General features: G+C 47.0%; 1 protein-coding gene and 1 long non-coding RNA gene across 6 annotated transcripts in view; one reads left to right on the forward strand and one right to left on the reverse strand.

The window, feature by feature from the left end:
* Positions 1–10,779, forward strand: part of lrrcc1 (leucine rich repeat and coiled-coil centrosomal protein 1) — a 218,278-nt gene extending 207,499 nt beyond the window's left edge. For all 5 annotated transcript variants that reach the window (XM_072467939.1, XM_072467943.1, XM_072467940.1 and 2 more), the window contains one exon: positions 9,611–10,779. In XM_072467939.1, coding sequence (XP_072324040.1) covers positions 9,611–9,733 — 123 coding nt within the window. In that variant the 3' untranslated portion in view covers positions 9,734–10,779. The remainder of the gene's footprint in view (positions 1–9,610) is intronic.
* The window catches only part of LOC140385615 (uncharacterized), an 81,498-nt gene that overhangs the window by 27,619 nt on the left and 27,389 nt on the right, over positions 1–26,490 (reverse strand). The window lies entirely within an intron of this gene.

The following is a 26,490-nucleotide window of genomic DNA, read 5'->3' on the forward strand; positions in this document are numbered from 1 at the left end:
TGTCGACTCCGACAGCACCCCCCCCATAGCACCCCCCAGCCGGCACCAATCCTCCCAGATACCCCCCCCTGCGCCAACGCGGGCAAAAGCTCAGACAACCGTGCTCCCGGATATACCACCACCGAGGACGACCGTATCCGCCGCACCACCACCGGAGCTGAGAAGGTCGACACGGGCAATCAGACAACCCAAAAGACTGAACTTGTAATTCCACTTCACCCCCGATGGACTATGCGTTTTTTTCTTAAACAGGAGGTGAATGTGATGAATGATATCTGTATACACATGTACCTTTAATGCGTAGGCCCCTTTAAGACCGGGTTTGGAACCTTGGGGGACTCCGCCTCCGGCTTCGCCCCCAGGAAGCTGTATATAAGGTTGCGTTCAGTAGGCAGCGTGCAGTGAGCACACTTCTCGGCAGCTGTCTGGTTCTCTGGTAATTAAAGCCTTTGAATTATCAATCTCCTCTCCTGAGTCGTAATTGAGGGTATCTCCGTGCTCAACTGCCCCACTTGTCAGCGCTTCCAGCCAGCCCAACCACGTGAGACCCTGCAGCCCCATGAGTTGGTCACATCACCATGGACCAAGCTGGGCATCGACCTGTTCCACGCGCTGGGTAGAGACTATGTCCTGATCGTGGACTACTTTTCGAATTACCCAGAGGTGATACGGTTGCACGACCTCACCTCGTCTGCAGTAATTTGTGCATGTAAAGAAACCTTTGCTCGACACGGCATCCCGCTCACGGTTATGTCGGACAATGGCCCCTGCTTCGCCAGCCAAGAATGGTCCAACTTTGCCAGGTGGTACAATTTTACCCATGTGACGTCCAGTTCCCTGTACCCCCAATCCAACGGCAAAGCAGAGAAGGGAGTACATATCGTCAAACGGCTCCTTTGCAAGGCTGCCGGTGCTGGGTCTGATTTCTACCTTGCCTTGCTGGCCTATCGCTCCGCCCCACTGTCCACTGGCCTGTCGCCAGCCCAGTTACTCATGGGTCGCACCCTGAGGACGACAGTGCCGTCCATCTATGTCCCAGACCTCGACCACGTTCCGGTCCTTCGCCGGATGCAGCTGTCTCGTGCACAGCACAAGGCGGCTCATGACTCCCGTGCAACTGATCTCCCTGCTCTGGCTCCAGATGACAATGTCCGCGTCCATCTTCCGGATGGTGGCTGGTCTGCAACCGCTGTTGTCCTTCGGCAGGTGGCCCCCCGCTCGTTCCTGGTTCGTCTACCGGATGGCTCTATTCTGCGCCGCAATCGACGCACCCTTCGTCTCGTTCCAAGCTCGCCACATGATCCTCCAGTGTCGCCTCGCCCTCCTGCTGACCCTGCCACGGACTATGCAGAGCTCCCTGTCACTCTGCCTCCCCCTGACTTTGACGCAGTCCAGCCCGCTCCTGAACCGGCGGCTCTCAACCCACCCTTGAGGCGGTCAACCAGAATTCGTCGGCCACCTCAGAGACTAAATTTATGAACTTGTCGAATTTATGGACTCTCTGAATTGTTTTGTTGCTTTGTTTGATCGTTTCCCTGGATTGTGTATAGTGTTGATCTCGTTACTCTTGTTGCATACTGCTTCTCTGCACCAGGCACGTTCTCATGTACATAGTCCTGTAAATATGTCTTCGCACCCCACACGTAGTTAGCAGCATTCTCACCACATTATTTATTGCCTCACAAATACATTTTTTTATAAAAGGGGGGGATGTCATAATATACACCAGTATATCATGGTGCAGACACACACTGATGGACAGCAAGACCAATCAACACACACAACACCGCAGCCAATCACCAGTTAGAGCACACTCACTATATACAGAGGGCATCGGAGTTCCCGCTCATTCGGGATGCAGCCTCTCAGAAGGACAGAGCTTACAGCACAGATCTTCACCATGTGCTGAGTGCATGGACTGATTCGGACAGGCATAGGTCTTTAGTTTAATCTAACATCGTGTTAACCCACAGTGAAAGTATGTTCAACAGTTTCTAACTTAATAAAATAGTGTTGCACTATTTTAAGTGTTGGTGGCCTGTATGTGTTCCACGGATCCAGAGCACCCAACACACCACCCTAGAATATTCCAAAGTGTTTTGCAATCAAAGGGTTACTCCTCAGGCATAGTTACAGTTTTTATCGAAATATATACATCAGCGAGCTTATGCCCAGCAAGGTCCCACAAACGTCAAATTAATCAATAGCCCGAGAATCTATTTTAGGTGGTGTTTCTTGAAGCAGCAACATTGGCTAGGACGTCCTGGTCTGATGGGTGTGAACTTCCATGGACTGGCAATCAGAGTCAGATTGCCATTCCGCTCCTAGTTTTTTTTACCTGGCAAATCCCCTCAATATCATCTCGCATGACCATCTGACTCAGGCTGGGTGAGAACTGAGGCCTTCAGTCAAGCTCTGCAGAATCAAATGTAAGAAGGCCACCACCCTGCCCCCCCCCCTTTTCATTGCATTATCTGCTGAAAATAATGTCCATTTCAAGCCACAGAGAAGGTAGGTATGTAAGGTAAATGAGTACAATGTTTGTGAGGGGAGGGTCAGGTAGTTGTAGTTGAGGGGAGGGGGTGGTGGATAGGGCAGATGGCAGGGGGTGCAGAGCTAGGCAGTCGTGTGGTTGGGGGAGGGGGGGGTGTTGGGCGGGCCAGGGATAGTTGGGCAGTTGGTGGGTGGTGGAGGGCCATCTAGTCAGCAGGTGGGGTGGGGTGGAGGGTTGCGCAGTCAGGGGGAAGTGGAGGGCCAGGCAGTCGGCGGGGGAGTGGAGTGTCGGGCAGTTGCGGGGGAGGGGGAGGGGTGGAGGATCAGGCAGTTGGAAGGTCCAGTTGTGCTTGGAGGTGGGTGTTTGGGAGAGTCCCCTGGGGAGAAGAGGGAATGGAAGTCCAGTGTGGGGGAGTCACGTGGCGGAGGGTGCATGTTGTAGTTGGCGGTTCGGTGGCGTGTGGGGGAAAGCCCTGTAAAAGGGTTGGTGTGGGTCAGTACAATAATTACCCAGAAGTTAGAAGTATTTTTAATTCTTCCAACTTTTACTGGATAATTATTGATGTAACACAGTCGGAACTATCCGAAGTTGTGATTTAATATGCATTTTCAATTGTTCCCAGTGCAGAGTAATTGTCCATAGGACGTTTGCACTTCCTGAGCAATTGCCATGCAATCCTTATGTGGGAACGTCCAGTGGGGGGGCTCATGGTGTCTATCGACCTGATTTGCTTTTTTTGACTGAAGACTGCAGAGGATTGTTGAGAATACTTCAGCTTTATCTATTGGACAGATGTGCTGGGTTCCTCCATCATTGAGGATGTGGATATTTGTGGAGCTTCCTCCCCCAGTGAGTTGTGTAGTCCACCGCAAGGCATGGCTGGATATGGCAGGACTGCAGAGCTTAGATCTGATCCTTTGATCACTTGTTGCTTATGCTGTTTAACACACAAGTAGTCCTGTGCTGTAGCTTCACCAGGTTAACACCACGTTTTTCGGTATGCCTGGTGTTGCTCCTGGGTTATACCCTCCTGCAATCTTCATTGAACCAGGATTGATCCCCTAGCTTGGTGGTAATGGTAAAGTGGGGGAGATGGGGGGGCCATGAGTTTACACCGATTGTGCTCGGGTCCAATTCTGTTGATGGCCCACAGCGCCTCATGGCTGCCCAGTCTTAAGTTGCTAGATCGGTTCGAAGTCTATTCCATTTAGCACGTGGTTGCGCCAGACAACACGATGGAGGATAGTCTCAATGTGAAGATGGGACTTCAACTCCACAAGGTCTGTGCGGTGGTCACTCATACCAATACTGTCATGGATGGACAAAACATCTGCAACAAGTAGATTGGTGAGGATGAGGTCAAGTATGTTTTTCCCTCTTGTTGGTTCCCTCACCACCTGCCACAGTCCCAGTCGAGCAGCTACGTCCTTTAGGACTTGGGCAGCTCGGTCTGTGCTGGTACTACTGAGCCACTCTTGGTTATGGACATTGAAGTCCCCAAGCCAGGTTTAATTTAACGCCCGTGCCACCCTCAGTGCTTCCTCCAAGAAGTGTTAAAAACAGAGAAGTACTGATTCATTGGGGGGGGGGGGGGGGGGGAACGTGGTAATCAGCAGGAGGTTTCGTTGACCGTGTCATGAGACATCATGGGGTGCAGAACCGATGTTGTGGATTCCCAAGGCAATTCCCTCCTGATTGCATACCAGGGTGGCACGGTACTACAGTGGTTAGCACAGTTGCTTCACGGCTCCAGGGTCCCAGGTTCGATTCCTGGCTTGGGTCACTGTCTGTGCGGAGTCTGCACATTTGCCCTGTGTCTGCATGGGTTTCCTCCGGGTGCTCCGGTTTCCTCCCACAGTCCAAAGATGTGCAGGTTAGGTGGATTGGCTATGCTAAATTGCCCTTAGTGTCCAAAAAGATTGGGTGGGGTTGCGGGGCTGGGGGGAGGTGTGGGCTTGGGTGGGGTGCTCTTTCCAGGCACTGGTGTGGACTCAATGGGCCGAGTGGCCTCGTTCTGCACTGTAAGTTCTATGAAGTCACTGTGCCGTCACCTCTCTGTCCCACCGGTGAGACGTGATGTACCCAGGAATAGTGATGGAGGTGTCTGGGATATTGTCATACTCATTGAATTATACCTTAAAATGTCAAGCTGTTATTTGACTAGTCTGTGAGACAGATCTTCCATATTTGGCACAAACCCCCAGATTTCAGTAAGTAGGACTTTGCAGAGTCATGGAGGTCTACAGCACAGAAAAGGCCTTTCGGCCTAACGCGTCTGCGCCAGTCAAAAACAACCACCTAAGTATACTAATCCCATTTAAAATAAAGGAAAATCCTAAATTGTTTTGCAACTTCATTAAGGGTAAACGGATAACTAGGAAAGTATAGGGCCCATTTTCCAACACTTGGCCTATAGCCTTGTATGCCTTGGCATCTCAAATGCACATCTAAATACTTCTAAAATATTATGAGGGTCTCTGCCTCCATCTCCCTTTCAGACAGTGAGCTCCAGACTCCCACCACCCTTTGGGTAAAAATGTTTTTTCTCACATCCCCGCTAAACCGCCTGCCCCTTACCATAAATCTATGCACCCTGTCATTGATCCCTCCACCAAGAGGATAATGTTCCTTCCTGTCTATCTATGCCCTTCATAAGTTTATACATTTCAATCATGCCCCCCCCCTCCGATTCCTCTGCTCCAAGGAAAACAACCCCAGTTTATCTGATCCCCCTTCATAGCTAAAACTCTCCATCCAAGGCAACATTCTGGTAAATCTCCTCTGCACCCATTCCAGCTCTATCACATCCCTCCTATAATGTGGATTACAGAACTGCACACACTACTCTAGTTTTGGCCTAACCAACGTTTTATACAGTCCCAGCTCCCTGCTCTTGAACTCTATGCCTCAGCTAATAAAGGCAAGTATACCATATGCCTTCTTTTTAAAAAAAAAAAAAAAAAAAATTTATTCTCCTTTTTCACATTTTCTCCCAAATTTACACCCACCAACAATAAACAATAATCAGTAACAAATATGTCAATCCCCATATCAATAACAACGATCCCATCCTCCCACCAAACCCCAAACATTAGCCCGCATGTTCACACAAACAAATAACAAAAAGGAATTAGGGATCACCCATAGTCGCAATTAACACACACAGCTCCCCCCCCCCCCCCCCCCCCCAACGCACATGCCCCAACTAATGTTCGATGTTATCCAGTTCTTGAAAGTGCATAATGAATAATGCCCATGAATTGTAGAACCCCTCCATCCTTCCCCTCAGTTCAAACTTAACCTTCTCAAGAGTCAAGAATTCCAACAGATCCCCCCCGCCACACCAGGGCACAGGATGGAGAGGTTGCTCTCCAACCCATCAGGATCCGCCTTCGGATGATCAGAGAGGCAAAGGCTATAACATCTGCCGCTGCACCCGTTTCCAACCCTGGCCGCACCCGTTTCCGACACCCCGAATATGGCCACCCGGGGGCCCGGGTCCAGTTTCACGTGCACCACTTTAGAAATTACCCTAAAAACCTCCTTCCAGTAATCCTCTAGCTTTGGACAGGACCAAAGCATATGAACGTGATTAGCGCCGTCCCCCATCCGTCCCCCGTCCCCCCGCAATGTTCTCACACACCTTCTACTCCTTCAAAGTATCAGCTCATCCTCGCCCTCGTGAGGTGTGCTCTGTATACCACCTTCAGCTGTATCAACCCCAACCTCGCACACGGGTTGGAGGCATTCACTCTCCGGAGCACCTCACACCAGAACCCCGCCTTCATTTCCTCTCCCAACTCTTCCTCCCACTTTGCTTTGATCCCTTTCAGTGGTGCCTTCTCTTCCAAAATAGCTCTGTAAACCGCTGACACTACCCCTTTTTCCAGTCCCCCTGTCGTCAGCACCTCCTCCAGCAATGTGGAGGCCTGCTCCACCGGGCAGCTCTGTATCTCCTTTCTGGCAAAATCTCGAACCTGCATGTATCTAAACATTTCCCCCTGCTCCAGCCCATACTTCGCTTCCAGCTCCTTCAATCCTGCAAACCGACCCCTAAGAAACAAATCTTTTAGTGACTTCATCCCCTTCTCCTCCCATTTCCGAAAATTTCCATCCCACCTCCCTGGCTCAAATCTGTGGTTCCCCCGAATTGGCATTTCCATTGACCCTGCCCCCAACCCGAAGTGTTGGCGAAACTGCCTCCAAATTCTCAATGAAGCCATTATTACCGGACTCCCTGAGTATTTCCCCGGGAGTGACACTGTTGCTAGTGTTTTCAATCCCGACCCCCTGCACAAACTCTCCTCCATTCTGACCCACTGGGAATCAACCCCTCTGACCCAGCTCCGCACCTTCTCCACATTCACCATCCTATAGTAATACATCAGGTTCGGGAGACCCAAACCCCCTGCCTGCCTTCCCCTCTGTAGCAGCACCTTTCTAACTCTGGCCACCTTCCCTCCCCATATGAACAAAGTAATCCTTCCCTCAATCTCTCTGAAAAAAGCCTTTGGCAGGAAAATCAGCAGGCATTGAAAAATAAACAGAAATCGCGACAACACGTTCATTTTAACCGCCTGTACCCATTCCGCCAGTGACAGAGGGAGACCATCCCACCTTGCCAGATCAGCTTTCATTCTCCCCACCAAACTAGAAATGTTGTACCTGCGGAGCCCCCCCCACTCCTGGGCAACCTGCACCCCCAGGTACCTAAAGTGAGTCCCTGCCCTACCGAATGGCAGCCCCCCAACCCCCAGCCGAGACACCACAAAATACTCACTCTTGTCTAGATTTAGTTTGTACCCCGGGAAAGACCCAAACACTCGAAGCAGCTCCAATATTCCCCCTATCGACGCACTAGATTCTGACACGTACAACAGCAAGTCTTCGGCATATAAGGACACCCTATGCTCTATCCCCCCCCCTCCACGCACTATTCCTTTCCATACCCCCAGACTTCTTAATGCGATGGCCAATGACTCAATCGCGAGTGCAAACAGCAGGGGGGGGGAACATAGGACATCCCTGACTAGTCCCACGGTGGAGACACAAGTATCTCGAGCTGATGTTGTTTGTGCGGACACTCGCCCTCGGCTCCTTATATAGTAGCTTTACCCAGTTCACAAATCTTGGTCCAATCCCAAACCACTCCAGAACTGCCATCACCCATATGCCTTCTTAACTACTGTATTATCTGCCCTCTTACCTCATAGACGGGTGTACATGCACACCAAGATCCCTTTCACCCTTAGTGCTTTCCAGAGTCCTGCCATTCATAATGTATTCCCTGCCTTGTTTGTCCTGCCCAAGTGCATCACTCTCACTTATTCAGATTGAATTCCATTTGCCACTGATCAGCCCATCTCACCAGCCTGTCTATATCCTTCTGAAATCTAAGACTATCCTCCTCACTTGTTTACCAGCCCACCAATTTCCCTATCATCCGCGAACATACTGATCAACCTTCCTACATTCATGTCTAAATTCTTTACATAAACCACAAACAGCAAAGACCCCGACACTGATGCCTGCGGGATCCCACTAAGCACAGGCTTCCAGTCAGAAAAATACCTCTCGACCATCACCCTCTGGTCACTCAGCCAATTCTGGATCCAATTTGCCAAATCTCCTTGGATTCCATGGGCTGTTACCTTTGCTAACAGTCTCCCATGTGGGACCTTATCAAAAGCCTTGTTGAAGTAGACTACATCAAATGCACTTCCCACATCTATATACCTGGTCACCTCTCCAAATGCAGATTAATTCTGTCTCTCAGAATTGCTTCCAATAATTCCTCCACTACTGAGGTTAGACTGACTGACCTGTAGTTGCCTGCTTTATTCCTTCCTCCCTTCTTGAATAATGGTACCACATTGGCTATCCCCCAGTCCTCCGGCACGTCTTCTGCGACCAGAGAGGAATTGAAAATTATTGCTAGTACCCCTGCTATTTCCTGTCTTGCCTCACCCAACAACATGGGATACATTTCATCCAGCCCTGGAGATTTGTCTACTTTTCAGCCTGCCAGTCCACTCAGAACTTCCTCTCTGTCGATGTTAATTTATTTAATTTTATCACAGTCCTCCCTGACTTCTGTAACTAGACCATCACTCTCACTAGTGAACACCGACAAAAAGTATTCATTTAGAAACCTACCTACATCCTCCAGATTCTCACACACGTTACAACTGTGGTCCTTAATGGGCCCTACACTTTCCCCAGTTATCCGTTTACCCCTAATGAAGTTGCAAAACAACTTAGGATTTTCCTTTATTTTACTTGCCAGTATCCTTTCATGTCCCCTCTTTGCTCTCCTAAATTCCTTTTTAAGTTCCGTCTTGCACATTCTATACGCTTCTAGGGCTTCTGCTGTTTTGAGCCCTCGATATCTGCTATAAGAATACCCTTTTCTCTTTATCCAACGCTGTATATCCCTCGATATCTGGGATTCAATGGATTTGTTGGTCCTACCCTTTTTCTTTATTGGAACCTGTTGACCCTATTTCCTTCTTGAATGCGTCCCACTGTTCTGTCACAGATTTATCTTAAAGTGCCTGCTCCCAGGCCACTCTTGCTAAATCATATCTGATCTTATTAAAATCATTGTTCCCTCAGTTTAGAACTTTGATTTCAGGCCCATTGTTGTCTTCCATAACAATCTTGAATCTAATGGAGTTATGATCGCTGTCTGCAAAATGCTCCTCCACTGATATTTGAACCACTTGCCCGGCTTCATTACCTAAAATTAAGTTGAATACAACTGAATGGCTGCCTAGGCCATTTCTGAAACATTAACTTTGTTTCTGTGTCCACTGATGCTGCCTGTCTTGCTGAGTATTTCCACCAATTATAGCATTTAAAGTATTTTGCACACATTGTGAGCAAGCAAATATCTTTTGAACTCCCTGTTCATTTATCTGTTATGTAAGCATGAACAAATAACATGTTAAGTGTTTAAGCCCAATAATTTATGTACTTAGGTTTTTTGCTGTATTAGCATTTTGGGTACACCGTTATTAGTGTGCGACTGGATACTGTATATTTTTCGTGTAAATTCAGAAACTCATATACTGACTGTTGTCAAGATAAAATATAATCATACATTAAATCCTTTAGATCTATGAAGTGGAAGAAGAAATGTGTCAGCTTCTTCGAGAGACAGCAAATGGTAAAAAAACCATGGAGGACAAAATACGGAAGCTGACCAGTGCTCTCAATGATATCAAACAAGATTTGTGAGAATGCAACAGACTCGCATCCCTTAATAATAAAATCCTTGCCACTTATCAAGGGATTTAAAATTTAATTTGTTTCCTTGAATTTAAGTCGGGTTTATAAATTCCTGCTGATGCATCTATTAAATGCCTGGATAGTGGACCTCTCGGCTTTTATCCAGTGTGATGTGATGAGGAGTACAGGCTGGTGAAACCCTAAACTCAACCTTGATTTGTGCAGATTATTGTCAGTCAAATCACAGTTAGTTTCACTGTCTCTGGTTAAGAGGGTAAACATCTCGGGCAAGAGTCCCTTGAGTACAAGCCTTCCCCTTGTGGTCTTTGTACCCAATGACTCCTGTTTGAAAAGTACTCATGTCTGAATATCAGTGGACTTGGCTAGGGTGCCCAACAACAACTAAATTGTATATAGGCATTATAACAACCACGTTGCTAAAGTACTTCTCTGTGTGGAAATATATGGCAGCATGAATGATGCCTATAGGGTAAGAAAGGGTAAGAAATATTACTCCACCATGATCACAGTTTCTTTGTGTAATATGCTTATATTGTTAAGTTTTTGTATGGTCCTTATGCCTGTTAGAGCTGTGTATACCCTGTAACATTTTAATTTGGCAGCAAAGAGATTGCCATCCAAATTAAACTTTTCTATTCACACAATTAGATTTTTGTTTAGTTTTAATGTAAAAATTAAACCATCCACTCTGTGCTGGCTTCAGTGGGCAACTTTGTGAAAAACATATGATACTGAACGATTTCTGATTCTATCCCTGGAGGGTAAAATAGTTTGAAGTTTCCACCTACATGAGAGGAGGTATGAAAGGAAAAGAGAGGAGAAGAACAAATACAAATAAAATATATATGCTATGCTACATATATATGTTGCTACATTGCATAAATAGTTTGGAGGAACATGTACGTATAAATCTATTTTTTCCCCCTGCGAGACAATTTAACATTCATAAATGCATTTGTTGTGTTCAACTTTATTTATTTGAAAGGTGTACAAATAATATTTTGTATTTATCGCAATAAAATGTTTTTCAATTACTTTTATGTATTGTCTATTTGTTCCTTTACACGTGCATAGCATAATTATGAAATTATGAACTGTGGGTATACAAGCCTGACAATTGTAGTGTTTCATTACATAGATACATAGAAGATAGGAGCAGGAGGAGGCCTTTTGGCCCTTTGAGCCTGCACCGCCATTCATCATGATCATTGCTGATCATCCAACTCAATAGCCTAATCCTGCTCTCTCCCCATAGCCTTTGATCCCATTCTCCCCAAGTGCTATATCCAGCCGCCTCTTGAATATATTCAAAGTTTTAGCATCAACTACTTCCTGTGGTAATTAATTCCACAGGCTCACCACTCATTGTGTGAAGAAGTGTCTCCTTATCTCTGTCCGAAATGGTTTACCCTGAATCCTCAGGCTGTGACCCCTGGTTCTGGACACATTAGTAACATCTTCCCTGCATCTACCCTGTCTAGTCCTGTTAGAATTTTAGAAGTCTCAACGAGATCCCCCCCTCATTCTTCTGAACTCCAGTGAGAACAATCCCAACCTAGTCAATCTCTCCTCATATGACAGTCCCGCCATCCCTGGAATCAGTCTAGTAAACCTTCGCTGCACTCCCTCGAGAGCAAGAACATCCTTCCTCCGAGAAGGAGACCAAAACTGCACACAATACTCCAAGTGTGGCCTCACCAAGGTACTGCACAATTGAAGCAACACATCCCTGCTTCTATACTCGAAACCTCTTGCAATGAAGTCCAACATACCATTAACCTTATTTACCACCTGCTGCACCTGCATGCTTACTTTCAGCGAACAAGGACACCCAGGTCCCGCTGCACACTCCCCTCTCCCAATTTACAACCATTCAGGTAGTAATCTGCCTTCCTGTTTTTGCTTCCAAAATGAATAACCTCACACTTATCCAAATTATAATGCATCTGCCATTGGTTTTCCCACTCGCCCAACCTGTCCAGATCTTGCTGTAGGATCCCCGCATCCTCGTCACAATTCACCCTCCCACCTAATTTGGTATCATCTGCAAACATTGAGATGTTACATATTGTTCCCTCATCCAAATCATTAATACATATTGTGACTAGCTGGGGTCCCAGCACCGATCCCTGTGGTACCCCACTGGTTACAGCCTGCCAATTTGAAAATGACCCATTAATTCCTACTCCTTGTTTCCTCGCTGCCAACCAGTTTTCTGTCCACCTCAATACATTTCCCCCAATCCCATGTGCTTTAATTTTGCACAATAATCTCTTATGCGACTCTTTGTCAAACGCCTTCTGAAAGTCCAAATACACCATATCGACTGGCTCCCCCTTGTCCACTGTACTGGTTACCTCTTCAAAGAATTCCAACAGATTTGTCAAGCATGATTTTCCCTTCATAAATCCATGCTGACTCTGATCCTGCCACTGCTTTCTAAATATTCCGCTATAAAATCCTTGATAATGGATTCAAGCATTTTCTCAACTACCGATGTTAGGCTTACTGGTCTATAATTCCCTGCTTTCGCTCTACCTCCCTTTTTGAATATCGGAGTGATGTGAGCTATCCTCCAACCTGCAGGGACAGTTCCAGAGTCTATACAATCCCAGAAGATGACCACCAATGCATCCACTATTTCCAGAGCCACCTCCTTAATCACTCTGGGATGCAGATTCTCAGGCCCTGGGGATTTATCCGCCTTCAATCCCATCAGTTTTCTCAGCACCATTTCTCTACTAATGTTGATCTCCCTCAGTTCTTCCCTCTCACTAAACCTTTCATTCTCCAACATTTCTGTGATCTGATTTGTGTCCTCATTTGTGAAGACCAAACCAAAGTATGTATTTAATTGCTCAGCCATTTCTTTGCCCTTATTATGCATTCCCCTGTTTCTGTCGGGCCTACATTTCTCTTTACCAATCTCTTTCTCTTCACATATCTGTAGAAACTCTTAGTGTCAGTCTTTATGCACCCTGCAAGCTTCCTTTTGTACTGTACTTTCCCCTTATTAATCAATCCCTTCATCCTTCTCTGCTGAATTCTAAACTGCTCCCAATCCTCAGACCTATTATTTTCTTGGCCAATCTGTATGCTTCTTCCTTGGATCGGATACTATTTCTAATTTCCTTCATAAGCCATGGATTGGCCCTCTTAGCCCCTTTGCTTTTGTGCCAGACAGGAATGAACAGTTGCTGTAGTTCCTCCATGCGTTCCTTGAATGTTTGCCATTGTCTATCCACTGTCATCCCTTTAAGTAACTCTCCCCAATCTATCAAGGCCAACTCACACCTCATATCCTCATAGTTCTCTTTATTAAGATTCACCCTAGTCTCCGAATCAACAACTACACTCTCCATCTTGATAAAAAATTCTATCATGTTATGGTCGCTCATCCCCAAGAGGTCTCGTACAGCCAGATTGGCAATAATTCCCTTCTCATTACTCAGTACCCAATTTAAGATGGCCTGCTCTCTTGGTGGATCCTCCACATATTGGTCAAGAAAACCATCCCGTATACACTCCAGGAATTCCTCCTCTATGGCATTGTGGCTAATTTGATTTGCCCAATCTATGTGAAGATTAAAATCACCCATGATCACCGATATTCCCTTATTACATGCATCACTAATTTCTTGTTTAATGCCATTCTCAACCTCACCAGTGCAGTTTGGGAGTCTATACATGACACCCACTAATGTTTTTTGTCCCTTGGTATTTCTCAACTCTACCCATACAGATTCCACATTGTCAGAGCTAATATCCTTTCTCACTATTGTGTTAATTTCCTCTTTAACCAGCAGTGCCACACCACCACCTTTTCTTTTATGCCTGTCCTTCCTAAATACTGAGAACCCTGGGACATTCTGTTCCCATCCCTGTTCACCCTGCAGCCATGTCTCCGTAATCCCAATTATATCATACCCATTTATATCTATCTGCGTGATTAGTTCATCCACTTTATTGCAAATGCTCCATGCATTAAGGCACAGAGCCTTGAATATCAGAGACATTCCATCTAAAATTAATATTCTGCTATGTGATTGAAGTAAATGATCTGTTTCACAATTTTTATATACCTTTTTATGCCTGTTCCAAAACAAAGGACACTACTGCCCTTTAAGGTGGCTGCCACAAGTCACGTGACCTTCAGAACTGTAAGTTGACCAAGTTAGACAGCAGACTGTAGATTGTAGGAGTAACATTATAAGGAACATCACAGCTCAATACCGATTGCAACATCTAGCCTTCTCCCAAGCCATAAGAGTTTTGAAGCCTTCTGAAAGCCTGTTTCCAAAAGATCCCTGATTTGCCTGGAAAAAGGAAGCTTATCCTTTGGCTACAAGTATTATCAAGGCAGTCTACACTGGTTGCTGTGTATCTCTTATTCCAAAGAAACACAATTTTCCCCACTTTGAGCCAAGCAAAAGATCTTACTTCTCGACCGTAAGATCCAGCCAGTGGCCAAAGGCTCATCACAACTGCTGCAGGAGAGGGCAGCACGGTGGCGCAGTGGGTTAGCCCTGTTGCCTCACGGCGCCGAGGTCCCAGGTTCAATCCCGGCTCTGGGTCACTGTCCGTGTGGAGTTTGCACATTCTCCCCGTGTCTGCGTGGGTTTCGCCCCAACACACAGGTGTGCAGGGTATGTGGATTGGCCACGCTAAATTGCCCCTTAATTGGGGAAAAAAAAAAAAAATTGGGTACTCTAAATTTATAAATAAAAAATAACTGCTGCAGGAAAACCCACTGTGGGGTGGCAGAAGATTATGGCCAGGAGGTAAGAGAATACACCTCAGCCTTATCTAAATTGAACCACACTGCTTACAGACAGAAGGGTAGAAAGAGGGTTTCAGTCTATCTCCCCTCCATAATATGCATTTTTAAATGTTACCTTTGTTGCAACTTCACCCCTTATTTAATCTCCCCATCCCCATATGCTATTTTCTGAATTACAATCTGCACCACCATTTAATAAGAAAGATCAAAGCTGATCTACCTCAACTCCACCTTGTGGGGGTGGGGTGGGGGGGGCTAGAACGGCGCCGGAGTGCTGTGCGCTGCTCCAGCGCCGAAAGCCGTCCCGCCACAGCTGACGCAGGTCCGCGCATATGCGCCACAGCCATCTCCACGCCGGCCCGCGGGCAAATGACGGAGCCCTACAGGCGCTGAAGTGTTCCCCGACTGGAAGAGAACATTCCTGCTTGGCGATTGTCGCGCGATGTCCGTTCCTCTGTTCATTGTCGCAGCATCTGCATGGTCTCGCGAAAATACACAAGGCCAACACACCAGGCCGTCCTATTGTATCAGGCAATGGGACCCTGTGTGGGAACTTCTCTGGCTACATTTAGGGTATCTTGAAACCCATCGTACAAAGAACGCCCAGTTTCTGTCCAGATACGATGGACTTCTTACAGAAACTCAGCACCCATGGACCAATTGAACCAGGAACTTTCCTTGTCACAATGGACGTCTCTACACCAGCATCCCCCATGACGACTGCATTGCTGCAACAGCCTCAGTACTCAACACCAACAACTGCCAATCGCCAGACGCAATTCTGCAACTCATCCGCTTCATTGCTGGTTTAGCACACTGGGCTAAATCGCAGGCTTTTAAAGCAGACCAAGGCAGGCCAGCAGCACGGTTTGATTCCCGTACCAGCCTCCCTGAACAGGCGCTGGAATGTGGCGACTAGGGGCTTTTCACAGTAACTTCATTTGAAGCCTACTTGTGACAATAAGCGATCTTCTTTTCATTTCATTTCATTTCTGGATCACAACTTCTTCACCTTCGATAACAAGTTCTTCATCCAGACACGGAACAGCCATGGGAACCAAATTTGCACCTCAATATGCCAACATCTTCATGCACAAGTTTGAACAGGACCTCCTCACCGCACAGGACCTTCAACCGACGTTATATACGAGATACATCATTGACCTTTTTTTCCTTTGGACCCACGGTGAAAAATCACTGAAACGACTACACGATGACATCAGTAAGTTCCATCCCACCATCAGACTCACCATGGACCGACTCTCCAGAATCGGTTGCATTCTTGGACACGCTCATCTCCATCAAGGACGGTCACCTCAGCACTTCCCACGGATAACCTCACGGTGCTCTACTTCTCCAGCTTCCACCCTAAACACATTAAAAAAGCCATCCCCTATGGACAAGCCCTCCGTAAACACAGGATCTGCTCAGACGAGGAGGAGCGTAACAGACATCTCCAGATGCTGAAAGATGCCCTCGTATGAACGGGATATGGCGCTCGATTCATCGATCAACAGTTCCAACGCGCTACAGCAAAAAACCGCACAGATCTCCTCAGAAGACAAACACGGGACACAACCGACAGAGTACCTTCGTCGTCCATTACTTCCCCGGACCGGAGAAACTACGACATCTTCTTTGCAGCCTTCAACACGTCATCGATGAAGATGAACATCTTGCCAAGGTCATCCTCACACCCCCCACTACTTGCCTTCAAACAATGGCGCAACCTCAAACAAACCATTGTTTGCAGCAAACTACCCAGCCTTCAGAACAGCGACCACGACACCACACAACCCTGCCATGGCAATCTCTGCAAGACGTGCCAGATCATCGACATGGGTACCACCATTACACGTGAGAACACCACCCACCAGGTACGTGGTACATACTCGTGCGACTCGGCCAACATTGTCTATCTCATACTCTGCAGGAAAGGATGTCCCGAAGCGAGACCATGCAGACGCTGCGACAACGGATGAACGGACATCGTGCGACCATCGTCAGGCAGGAATGTTCCCTTCCAGTCGGGAAACACTTCAGCAGTCAAGGGCATTCAGCTGCTGATCTTTGGGTAAGCGTTCTCCAAAACGGCCTTCAGGACGCACGACCATGCAGAATCGCTGAGCAGAAACTTATAGCCAAGTTCTGCACACGTGAATATGGCCTCAAACAGGACCTTGGATTCATATCGCATTACATTCACCCCCCACCATCTGGCCTGGGCTTGCGAAATCCTACCAACTGTCCTGGCTTGAGACAATTCACACCTCTAACCTGGGATTATACCTCTCTCCAGTTGCTCCCTCTGGACCTGTAGACGTAATTACCTGCAAAGACTCGCATTTAAAGTATCGTCTTGCATCATTGACTTTGTCTATGTATATGTTTCTGGAACCCACCTCTTCATTCACCTGAGGAAGGAGCAGTGCTCCGAAAGCTAGTGATTCGAAACAAACTGATGGGAACCGATGCAAAAGTCGGAAGGTAGTAAAACAGGGACAGAAACAAAGGCAGTAAGGGGGAAAGTGTAAGGCAGAGAAGCCATAGTCAAAAATCAAAAAGGGCGACAGTACAAGGTACAGTGACTGAGCGGAGCTCGGTGAAAAGGCCCAGTAATACTAAAAGGAATAAAACTGGAAGTAAAAACATAAATGGAAAGCGGGGCGGCAGGTTGTTACATGAAGATATGGGTTCAACGACAAGGAAAATTAGGAGAAAAGTTAAGAGGAAAAGTAACTTAGGAGAGGTTACTGATCAAGGTGTTAAGATTCAAAACAGAGGTATAAAAGCCAACATAAGTGTACTTTACCTGAATGCTCGTAGATTTCGGAATAAGGTAAAGGAGTTGATGGCGCAAATCATCGCGAATGACTATGATTTAGTGGCCATTACTGAAACAGGCTTAAAGGATGGTCACGACTGGGAGTTAAATATCCACGGTTATCAAACTATTCGGAAGGACACGTGGATGGTAAGGGAGGTGGTGTAGCTCTGTTATTTAAGGATGACATCCGGGCAATAGCAAGGGATGACATCGGTGCTATGGAGGATGAGGTTGAATCCATTTGGGTGGAAATCAGGAATAGTAAGGCGAAAAAGTCACTGATAATAGTAGTCTATAGGCCACCAAATAGTAATATTATGGTGGTGCAGGCAATAAACAAAGAAGTAACTGATGCATGTAGAAATGGTACAGCAGTTATCATGGGGGATTTTAATCTACATGTCGATTGGTTTAACCAGGTCGGTCAAGGCAGCCTTGAGGAGGAGTTTATAGAATGTATCCGCGATAGTTTCCTAGAACAGTATGTAATGGAACCTACGAGGGAACAAGCGGTCCTAGATCTGGTCCTGTGTAATGAGACAGAATTGATTAATGATCTCATAGTTAGGGATCCTCTCGGAAGGAGTGATCACAATATGGTGGAATTTAAAATACAGATGGAGGGCGAGAAGGTAAAATCAAACACTAGTGTTTTGTGCTTAAACAAAGGAGATTACAATGGGATGAGAGAAGAGCTAGCTACGGTAGACTGGGAGCAAAGACTTTATGGTGAAACACTTGAGGAACAGTGGAGAACCTTCCAAGCAATTTTTCACAGAGCTCAACAAAGGTTTATACCAACAAAAAGGAAGGACGGTAGAAAGAGGAAAAATCGACCGTGGATATCTAAGGAAATAAGAGAGAGTATCAAATTGAAGGGAAAAGCATACAAAGTGGCAAAGGTTAGTGGGAGACTGGAGGACTGGGAAATCTTTAGGGGGCAACAGAAAGCTACTAAAAAAGCTATAAAGAAGAGTAAGATAGATTATGAGAGTAAACTTGCTCAGAATATAAACACAGATAGTAAAGGTTTCTACAAATATATAAAACAAAAAAGAGTGGCTAAGGTAAATATTGGTCCTTTAGAGAATGAGAAGGGAGATTTAATAATGGGAGATGAGGAAATGGCTGAGGAACTGAACAGGTTTTTTTGATGGGTTTTCACAGTGGTAGACACAAATAACATGCCAGTGATTGATGGAAATGAGGCTATTACAGGTGAGGACCTTGAGATGATTGTTATCACGAAGGAGGGCATGATGGGCAAGCTAATGGGGCAAAACGTAGGCAAGTCTCCTAACCCTGATGGAATGCATCACTGTGGGATGCATCACTCTGGAATGCATCCCAGAGTGCTAAAAGAGCTGGCTAGGGAAATTACAAATGCACTAGTGATAATTTACCAAAATTCACTAGATTCTGGGGTGCTCCTGGCGGATTGGAAATTAGCAAATGTGACACCACTGTTTAAAAAAGGAGGTAGGCAGAAAGCAGGTAATTATAGGCCAGTTAGCATAACTTCGGTAGTAGGGAAGATGCTGGAATCTATCATCAAGGAAGAATAGCGAGGCATCTGGATGGAAATTGTCCTATTGGGCAGACGCAGCATGGGTTCATAAAGGGCAGGTCGTGCCTAACTAATTTAGTGGAATTTTTTGAGGACATTACCAGTGTGGTAGATAATGGGGAGCCTTTGGATGTGGTATATCTGGATTTCCAGAATGCTTTTGACAAGGTGCCACACAAAAGGTTGCTGCATAAGATTAAGATGCATAGCATTAAGGGTAAAGTAGTAGCATGGATAGAGGATTGGTTAATTAATACAAAGCAAAGAGTGGGGATTAATGGGTGTTTCTCTGGTTGGCAATCAGTAGCTAGTGGTGTCCCTCAGGGATCAGTGGTGGGCCAACAATTGTTCACAATTTACATAGATGATTTGGAGTTGGGGACCAAATGCAATGTGTCCAAGTTTGCAGGCGACACTAAGATGAGTGGTAAAGCAAAAAGTGCAGAGGATACCGGAAGTCTGCAGAGGGAGTTGGATAGGTTAAGTGAATGGACTAGGGTCTGGCAGATGGAATACAATGTTGACAAATGTGAGGTTATCCATTTTGGTAGGAATAACAGCAAAAGGGATTATTATTTAAATGATAAAATATTAAAACATGCTGCTGTGCAGAGAGACCTGGGTGTGCTAGTGCATGAATCGCAAAAAGTTGATTTACAGGTGCAACAGGTGATTAAGAAGGCAAATAGTGTTTTGCCCTTCATTGCTAGAGGGATGGAGTTTAAGACTAGGGAGGTTATGCTGCAGTTGTATAACGTGTTAGTGAGGCTACACCCGTTGGAGTATTGTGTTCAGTTTTGGTCTCCTTACCTGCGAAATGACGCACTGGCGCTGGAGGGTGTGCAGAGGAGATTCACTAGGTTAATCCCAGAGCTGAAGGGGTTGGATTACGAGGAGAGATTGAGTGGACTGGGACTGTACTCGTTGGAATTTAGAAGGATGCGGGGGGATCTTATGGAAACATATAAAATTATGATTGGAATAGATAGGATAGATGCAGGCAGGTTGTTTCCACTGGCAGATGAAAGCAGAACTCGGGGGCATAACCTCAAAATAAGGGGAAGTAGATTTAGGACTGAGCTTAAGAGGAACCTCTTCACCCAAAGGGTTGTGAATCTATGGAATTCCTTGCCCAGTGAAGCAGTTGAGGCTCCTTCATTAAATGTTTTTAAGATAAAGATAGTTTTTTGAAGAATAAAGGGATTAAGGGTTATGGTGTTCGGGCTGGAAAGTGGAGCTGAGTCCATAAAAGATCAGCCATGATCTCATTGAATGGCGGAGCAGGTTCGAAGGGCCAGATGGCCTACTCCTGCTCCTAGTTCTTATGTTCTAAACCTGTTGGACTTTAACCTGGTGTTGTAAGACTTCTTACTGTTCTTTAAGAAGGATTGAGGTGTCAGCAAAAGGAGTGGAAGGGGATTAAAATAGGAAAGGCAGGATGGGAGAAGGGGACGAGGGTGAGGAGCGGGGGGGAGTGGGTGTTGGTTATTTATAATGTTGTATAATTCCACTTCAGCTTCAGTTTGTACAGTATCTGTGCTCGGGGCAGCACGGTGGCACAGTGGTAGCACTTCTACTCACAGCGCCAGGGACCCGGGTTCAATTCCAACCTCAGGTGACTGTGCGGAGTCTGCACGTTCTCCCTGATGTGTTATATGAGTTGGTTTAATACTGACTGCAACTGGATGCAGTAAGACGAGAAACAGGCTTCCGACACAGGAGATGGTTCAACACTGTTTTATTGAACCTGATGATTACTGTACATAATCTGCTGTGGGTTGACACTCTATTAATCTAAACTGATAACCTCTGTCTTGCTTGACCAGACTGGCTCTCTGTCACATGCAGACGGTGCTCACTGCACTGTGCACCCTAACTATCTCTGTAGCTGTATCCAGTGAGAAGAGGCAGAGTCTTGATGCCTTGTGTGTTTTATAGTGTGGTGTCCCCTGCAGTCTCCTGTCTGGTGATTGGTTGTTCTGTGTCCTGTGTGTTTATTGGTTATTCTGTGTGTCAGTCACTGCCTGTCTGTATCGCATTATATACATGAGTGGATATTATGACACTCCCCTTGTCTGCTTGGGTTTTCTCCGGGTGCTCAGGTTTCCTCCCACAGTCCATTGATGTGCAGGATAGGTGATTTGGCCATCCTAAATTGTCCCTTAGTGTCCAAAAAGGTTAGGTGGGGTTTTGGGAATGGAGTCGGGGCTGCGGCCTAGGCAGGGTGCTCTTTCAGAGGGTCGGTGTGACTCAATACAGCGAATGACCTTCTCCTGCACTGTAGGGATTCTATGATTCAAAACTTGACTCATATAAAAATATACTTGGATTACATATTTATACATAAACATATTACAAATTTATAGTTCACATTTATTAATTTTGATTATCATTCCCCCAAGCAATTTATAAAGTCATTCATGGATAATATACCATTGTAAAATTGCTCACATTTATTGAGGATGTCTATTTCAGTCTAAAGTTAAGAGAGTTCACATTGTAGCATATAATCCTCCTATACTTGGGGAAAGACATATCTTCCAACTTCTCATTAACTGGTCCAGGAAAGATTATCAGCCAAAATATTAAATTCAATGGATCCTGGTTTAGCACAGTGGGCTAAATAGCTGGCTTGTAAAGCAGACCAAGGCCAGCAGCGCAGGTTCAATTCCCATACCAGCCTCCCTGAACAGGCACCGGAATGTGTCAACTAGGGTCTTTTCACAGTAACTTCATTTGAAGCCTACTTGTGACAAGCAATTTTAATTTTTCTTTTTCATTCCTGCTTTCCTTTGCTTAAAACTGCTTTGTAGACATTTTGCCTGTGACACCAAACAGAATGGGCAGCCTGCTCCGAAGCTTCTACAATTACCAGCTCTGGCCACTGGGTGGTGGTGTAGGACTAATTATTTCAATTTTCCCAGCCTTTACCACATTGTTCTCCACTTATTACTGGAATCATTGAATGATCACAGAAGGATATTTCCTGTCCCCTCAGGCCCATGCTGATGTTCTACAAGAACATTTTAGCTTGTCCCACTCCATTACCCTTTCCCTGTAGCCCTGCAGTTGTATTTTTTCTCCTTCGGGTGTTAACCGAACAACACAATTCAATCTGCCTCCCATCCTTTCAGGCTGTGTATTCCAGGTTGTAACCAAATCTCTGTGTAAAGACGTTTTTCCTCATGTCATCTTTTTTTTTTATTTAGTGTACCCAATTCTCTTTTTTCTTCCCAATTAAGGGGCAATTTAGCATGGCCAATCCACCTATCTTTTGGGTTGTGGGGTGAAACCTATGCAGACATGGGATGAATGTGCAAACTCCACACGGACAGTGACCCAGGGCTGGGATTCGAACCCAGGTCCTCAGCGCTGTAGTCCCAGTGCTATCCACTGCACCACATGCCGCCCTTCCTCATGTCATCAGACTTTTGAACCTACCTTGTATTAAGTTGATCTTTTCTCTACACCTTGCTATAACTGTAACATTATATTCTGCAGTCTCTCCTTCCCTATGTACAGTATGCATTGTTTGTACAGCATGCAAGAAACAATACTTTTCACTGTATACTAATACATGTGACAATAATAAACCAAATCAAATCATCTTTGAGTTTTTTTGCAAATCACGTTAATTCTAGTCCTCGAGCTCAAGGTTCTTCTTCTAAAGGTAGCAGTTTCTGTCCACTCCGTTTAGGCCCCTCATGATTTTGAACATCTCTATCAGATCTCCTCTCTAAAGCAGAACAATCCTAGCTTCTCCAACCTATCCAGGTAACTGAAGTCTCTCGTCCCTGGAATCATTCTCATAAATATTCTCTGTGCCTTCTTTAAAGCTTTCACATTCTTCTTAAAGTGCAGTGCCCAGAATTGGACACAATATTCTAGCCAAGACTGAATCGATGTTTTAGAAAGGTTAAAACAGAAATAAAAACAAAACAGCTCTGAAGAGTCATACAGATTTGAAACTTTAGCTCTGTTTCTCTCGCCACAGATGCTGCCAGACCTGCTGAGTTTATCCAGCACTTTCTGATATTGCTTCAGATTTTCAACATCTGCAGTATTTTGCTTTCTTCATAATGTCCTTGTTTTTGTGCTCTGTCGGTGATCTTATCTTTTTCTTAAGCCCAAAGACCAAGAATTATGACTGACACAATTTCACACTAAATCCAGCACCTTGATTGAGAATTTCCGACAAATCAATTTCAATTAAATCATAGAGTTACTCCTGAGGTGGTCGATCTGAGAGGACTGTAGGTCATTTATGTTAGGCATCCATTGATTGGGAGATTCCCACACGGGGGGGGGTTAAAGGGATGGCGGGGGAAGCCGGGGTCAGCAGGTGTCAGCTGACTTACGGGAGGGATATGGGGGAGCAAAAAAGCTAGACGGGGATCTAGCGGGGGGGGGGGGGGGGGGGGGGAGTGGGGAAAAGGGTTGCTGCTGCAATGGCCGAAAAAGAACGGGACACAGAAGAGGTGGCTGGGGCGGGGGTCCCCCAGCTGGGGGACTGGAGAGTGAGGGAGACGCGGACAAGGGACTGGCCCAGAAAAGGAGATGGCTAGTCGGCGGGGGGGGGTGTGAGAGTCCCTCCAATCCGGCTGATAACGTGGAACGTGAGGGGCCTGAATGGGCCGGTGAAGCGGGCTCGAGTGTTCGCGCACTTGAAGGGACTGAAGGCAGATGTGGCAATTCTCCAAGAGACACACCTGAAGGTGGCGGACCAGGTCAGGTTAAGAAAGGGATGGGTAGGACAGGTATTTCACTCGCGATTGGACGCAAAAAATAGAGAGGTGGCAATTCTGGTGGGAAAGCATGTGTCATTTGAGGCCAAGACTATCGTAGCGGATAATGGAGGGAGATATGTGATGGTGAGTGGTAGGTTGCAAGGGACGTGGGTGGTGTTGGTAAATGTATACGCCCCGAACTGGGATGATGCTGGATTCATGAAGCGCATGTTGGGGCGCATTCCGGACCTGGAGGTAGGAGGGCTAATAATGGAAGGGGACTCCAATACGGTGCTGGACCCAGCACTGGACCGCTCCAGATCAAGGACAGGAAGGAGGCCGGAGGCGGCCAAGGTACTTAGGGGGTTTATGGATCAGATGGGGGGAGTGGACCCATGGAGGTTTGCAAGACCGCAGGCCAGGGAATTTTCTTTTTTCTCCCACGTGCATAAGGCTTACTCCCGGATAGATTTCTTTGTTTTGGGCAGGGCGCTCATCCTGAGAGTGGGGGGGGACGGAGTATTCGGCCATAGCCGTTTCGGACCATGCCCCGCACTGGGTGGAACTGGAGCTGGGATAGGAGAGGAGAGGGACCAACGCCCGCTGTGGCGGCTGGATGTGGGACTGCTGGCCGATGAGGTAGTGTGTGGGAAGGTGAGGGGGTGTATTGAAAGTTACTTGGAGGCCAACGACAACAGGGAGGTGCGAGTGGGGGTGATATGGTAGGCGTTGAAGGCGGTGATCAGGGGAGAGCTGATCTCCATCAGGGCTCATAGGTAGAAGATAGAGGGAATGGAAAGGGAGAGGCTAGTGGGGGAGATCTTGCGGGTGGACAGGAGATACGCAGAGGCCCCGGAGGAAAGATTACTTGGGGAAAGGCGAATGCTCCAGACGGAGTTTGACCTGCTGACCACGGGCAAGGCGGAGGCACAGTGGAGGAAGGCGCAAGGGGCGACTTACGAGTATGGGGAAAAGGCTAGTCGGATGCTGGCGCACCAGCTCCATAAGAGGGCGGCAGCGAGGGAAATAGGGGGAATCAAAGATGGAAGGGGAGCCACGGTTCGAAGTGCAATGGAAATAAATAAGGTATTTAAGGACTTCTATGAAGAGCTGTACAGATCCCAGCCCCCAGGGGGGAAGGGGGGATGAGGCGATTCCTGGACCAACTGGGGTTCCCGAGGGTGGAGGAGCAGGAGGCGGTTGGTTTGGGGGCACCAATTGGGTTGGAGGAGTTGAGTAAGGGTTTGGGGAGTGTAACGCACAATGACTTACGAGAGAGACGAGAAGTGATGAAGTCGATTGAGGCTTTATTAAGCGAGATTTGTCCCCAGCAGTTCAGCAACAGAATGAAGCGGCGGGGAGAAGCTCGGGTTCTTATACTCCGCCTTCAGGGCGGAGCCAGGAGTCAACAGCCAACCAGCACCCGGGATCTGTCAGCCAATAGCATCACGGCTTCACAGTCCCACATGACCCCTAATACATACCACCACAGGGAGCATGCAGGTGGGGAAGGCCCCGGGGCCGGACGGGTTCCCGGTGGAATTCTATAGAAAATATGTGGACCTGCTGGCCCCGCTACTAGTGAGGACCTTCAACGAGGCAAGAGAGGAGGGAACCCTGCCCCAGACAATGTCGGAGGCGACAATCTCCCTGATTCTAAAGCGAGACAAGGATCCACTGCAATGTGGATCGTACAGGCCGATTTCGCTCCTCAATGTGGATGCTAAGCTATTGGCGAAGGTACTAGCCACTAGGATGGAGGACTGTGTCCTGGGGGTGATTCACGAGGACCAAACGGGATTCGTAAAGGGCAGGCAGTTAAATACCAATGTGCAGCGGCTCTTAAACGTGATAACGATGACATCGGAGGAGGGAGAGGCGGAGATAGTGGCAGCTATGGACGCGGAAAAAGCCTTTGACCGAGTAGAGTGGGAGTACCTCTGGGAGGTATTGCGCAGGTTTGGGTTCGGGGGAGGGTTTATTAGATGGGTTAAGCTCCTTTACAGCGCCCCGGTGGCGAGCCTAGTGACAAACCGGCGGAGGTCGGAGTACTTTCGGCTGTACCGAGGGACGAGACAGGGGTGCCCCCTGTCCCCCCTGTTTGCATTGGCGATCGAACCCTTGGCCATATCACTTAGGGAGTCTCAGAAATGGAGGGGGATAGTCCGCGGGGGAGAGGAGCATCGGGTACCGCTATATGCGGATGACCTGCTGCTATACGTGGCGGACCCAATGGAGGGGATGGTGGAGGTCATGCAGACTCTGAAGGAGTTTGGAGAGTTCGCGGGCTACAAGCTTAATGTAGAGAAGAGTGAGCTTTTTGTATTACAGGCAGGGGACCAAGAAAGAGGGATAGGGGACCTACCGCTGAGGAGGGCGGAGAGGAGTTTTCGGTATTTGGGGATCCAGATAGCCAGAAGTTGGGGGGCCCTACATAAACTGAATTTGACGAGGGTGGTGGAGCAAATGGAGGAGGATTTTAAAAGATGGGACATGCTCCCGCTCTCGTTGGCGGGTAGGGTGCAGTCGGTCAAAATATGGTGGTCCTTCCGAGGTTTTTGTTCGTGTTTCAGTGCCTCCCCATCGTGATCACCAAGGGCTTTTTCAAGAGAGTAGGTAGGAGTATCATGGGGTATGTGTGGGCAAATAAGACCCCGAGGGCTAGGAGAGGGTTCTTGGAACGCAACAGGGACCGAGGAGGGTTGGCTTTTGCCAACCTAGAGAGTTACTACTGTGCAGCAAATGTGGCGATGATCCGTAAGTGGGTTATGGAGGGAGAGGGGACGGCATGGAAGAGGATGGAGATGGCGTCCTGTAAAGGAACGAGCCTGGGGGCGTTGGTAA

Source organism: Scyliorhinus torazame, chromosome 11, assembly GCF_047496885.1.
Source record: "Scyliorhinus torazame isolate Kashiwa2021f chromosome 11, sScyTor2.1, whole genome shotgun sequence".
Lineage (NCBI taxonomy): Eukaryota > Metazoa > Chordata > Chondrichthyes > Carcharhiniformes > Scyliorhinidae > Scyliorhinus > Scyliorhinus torazame.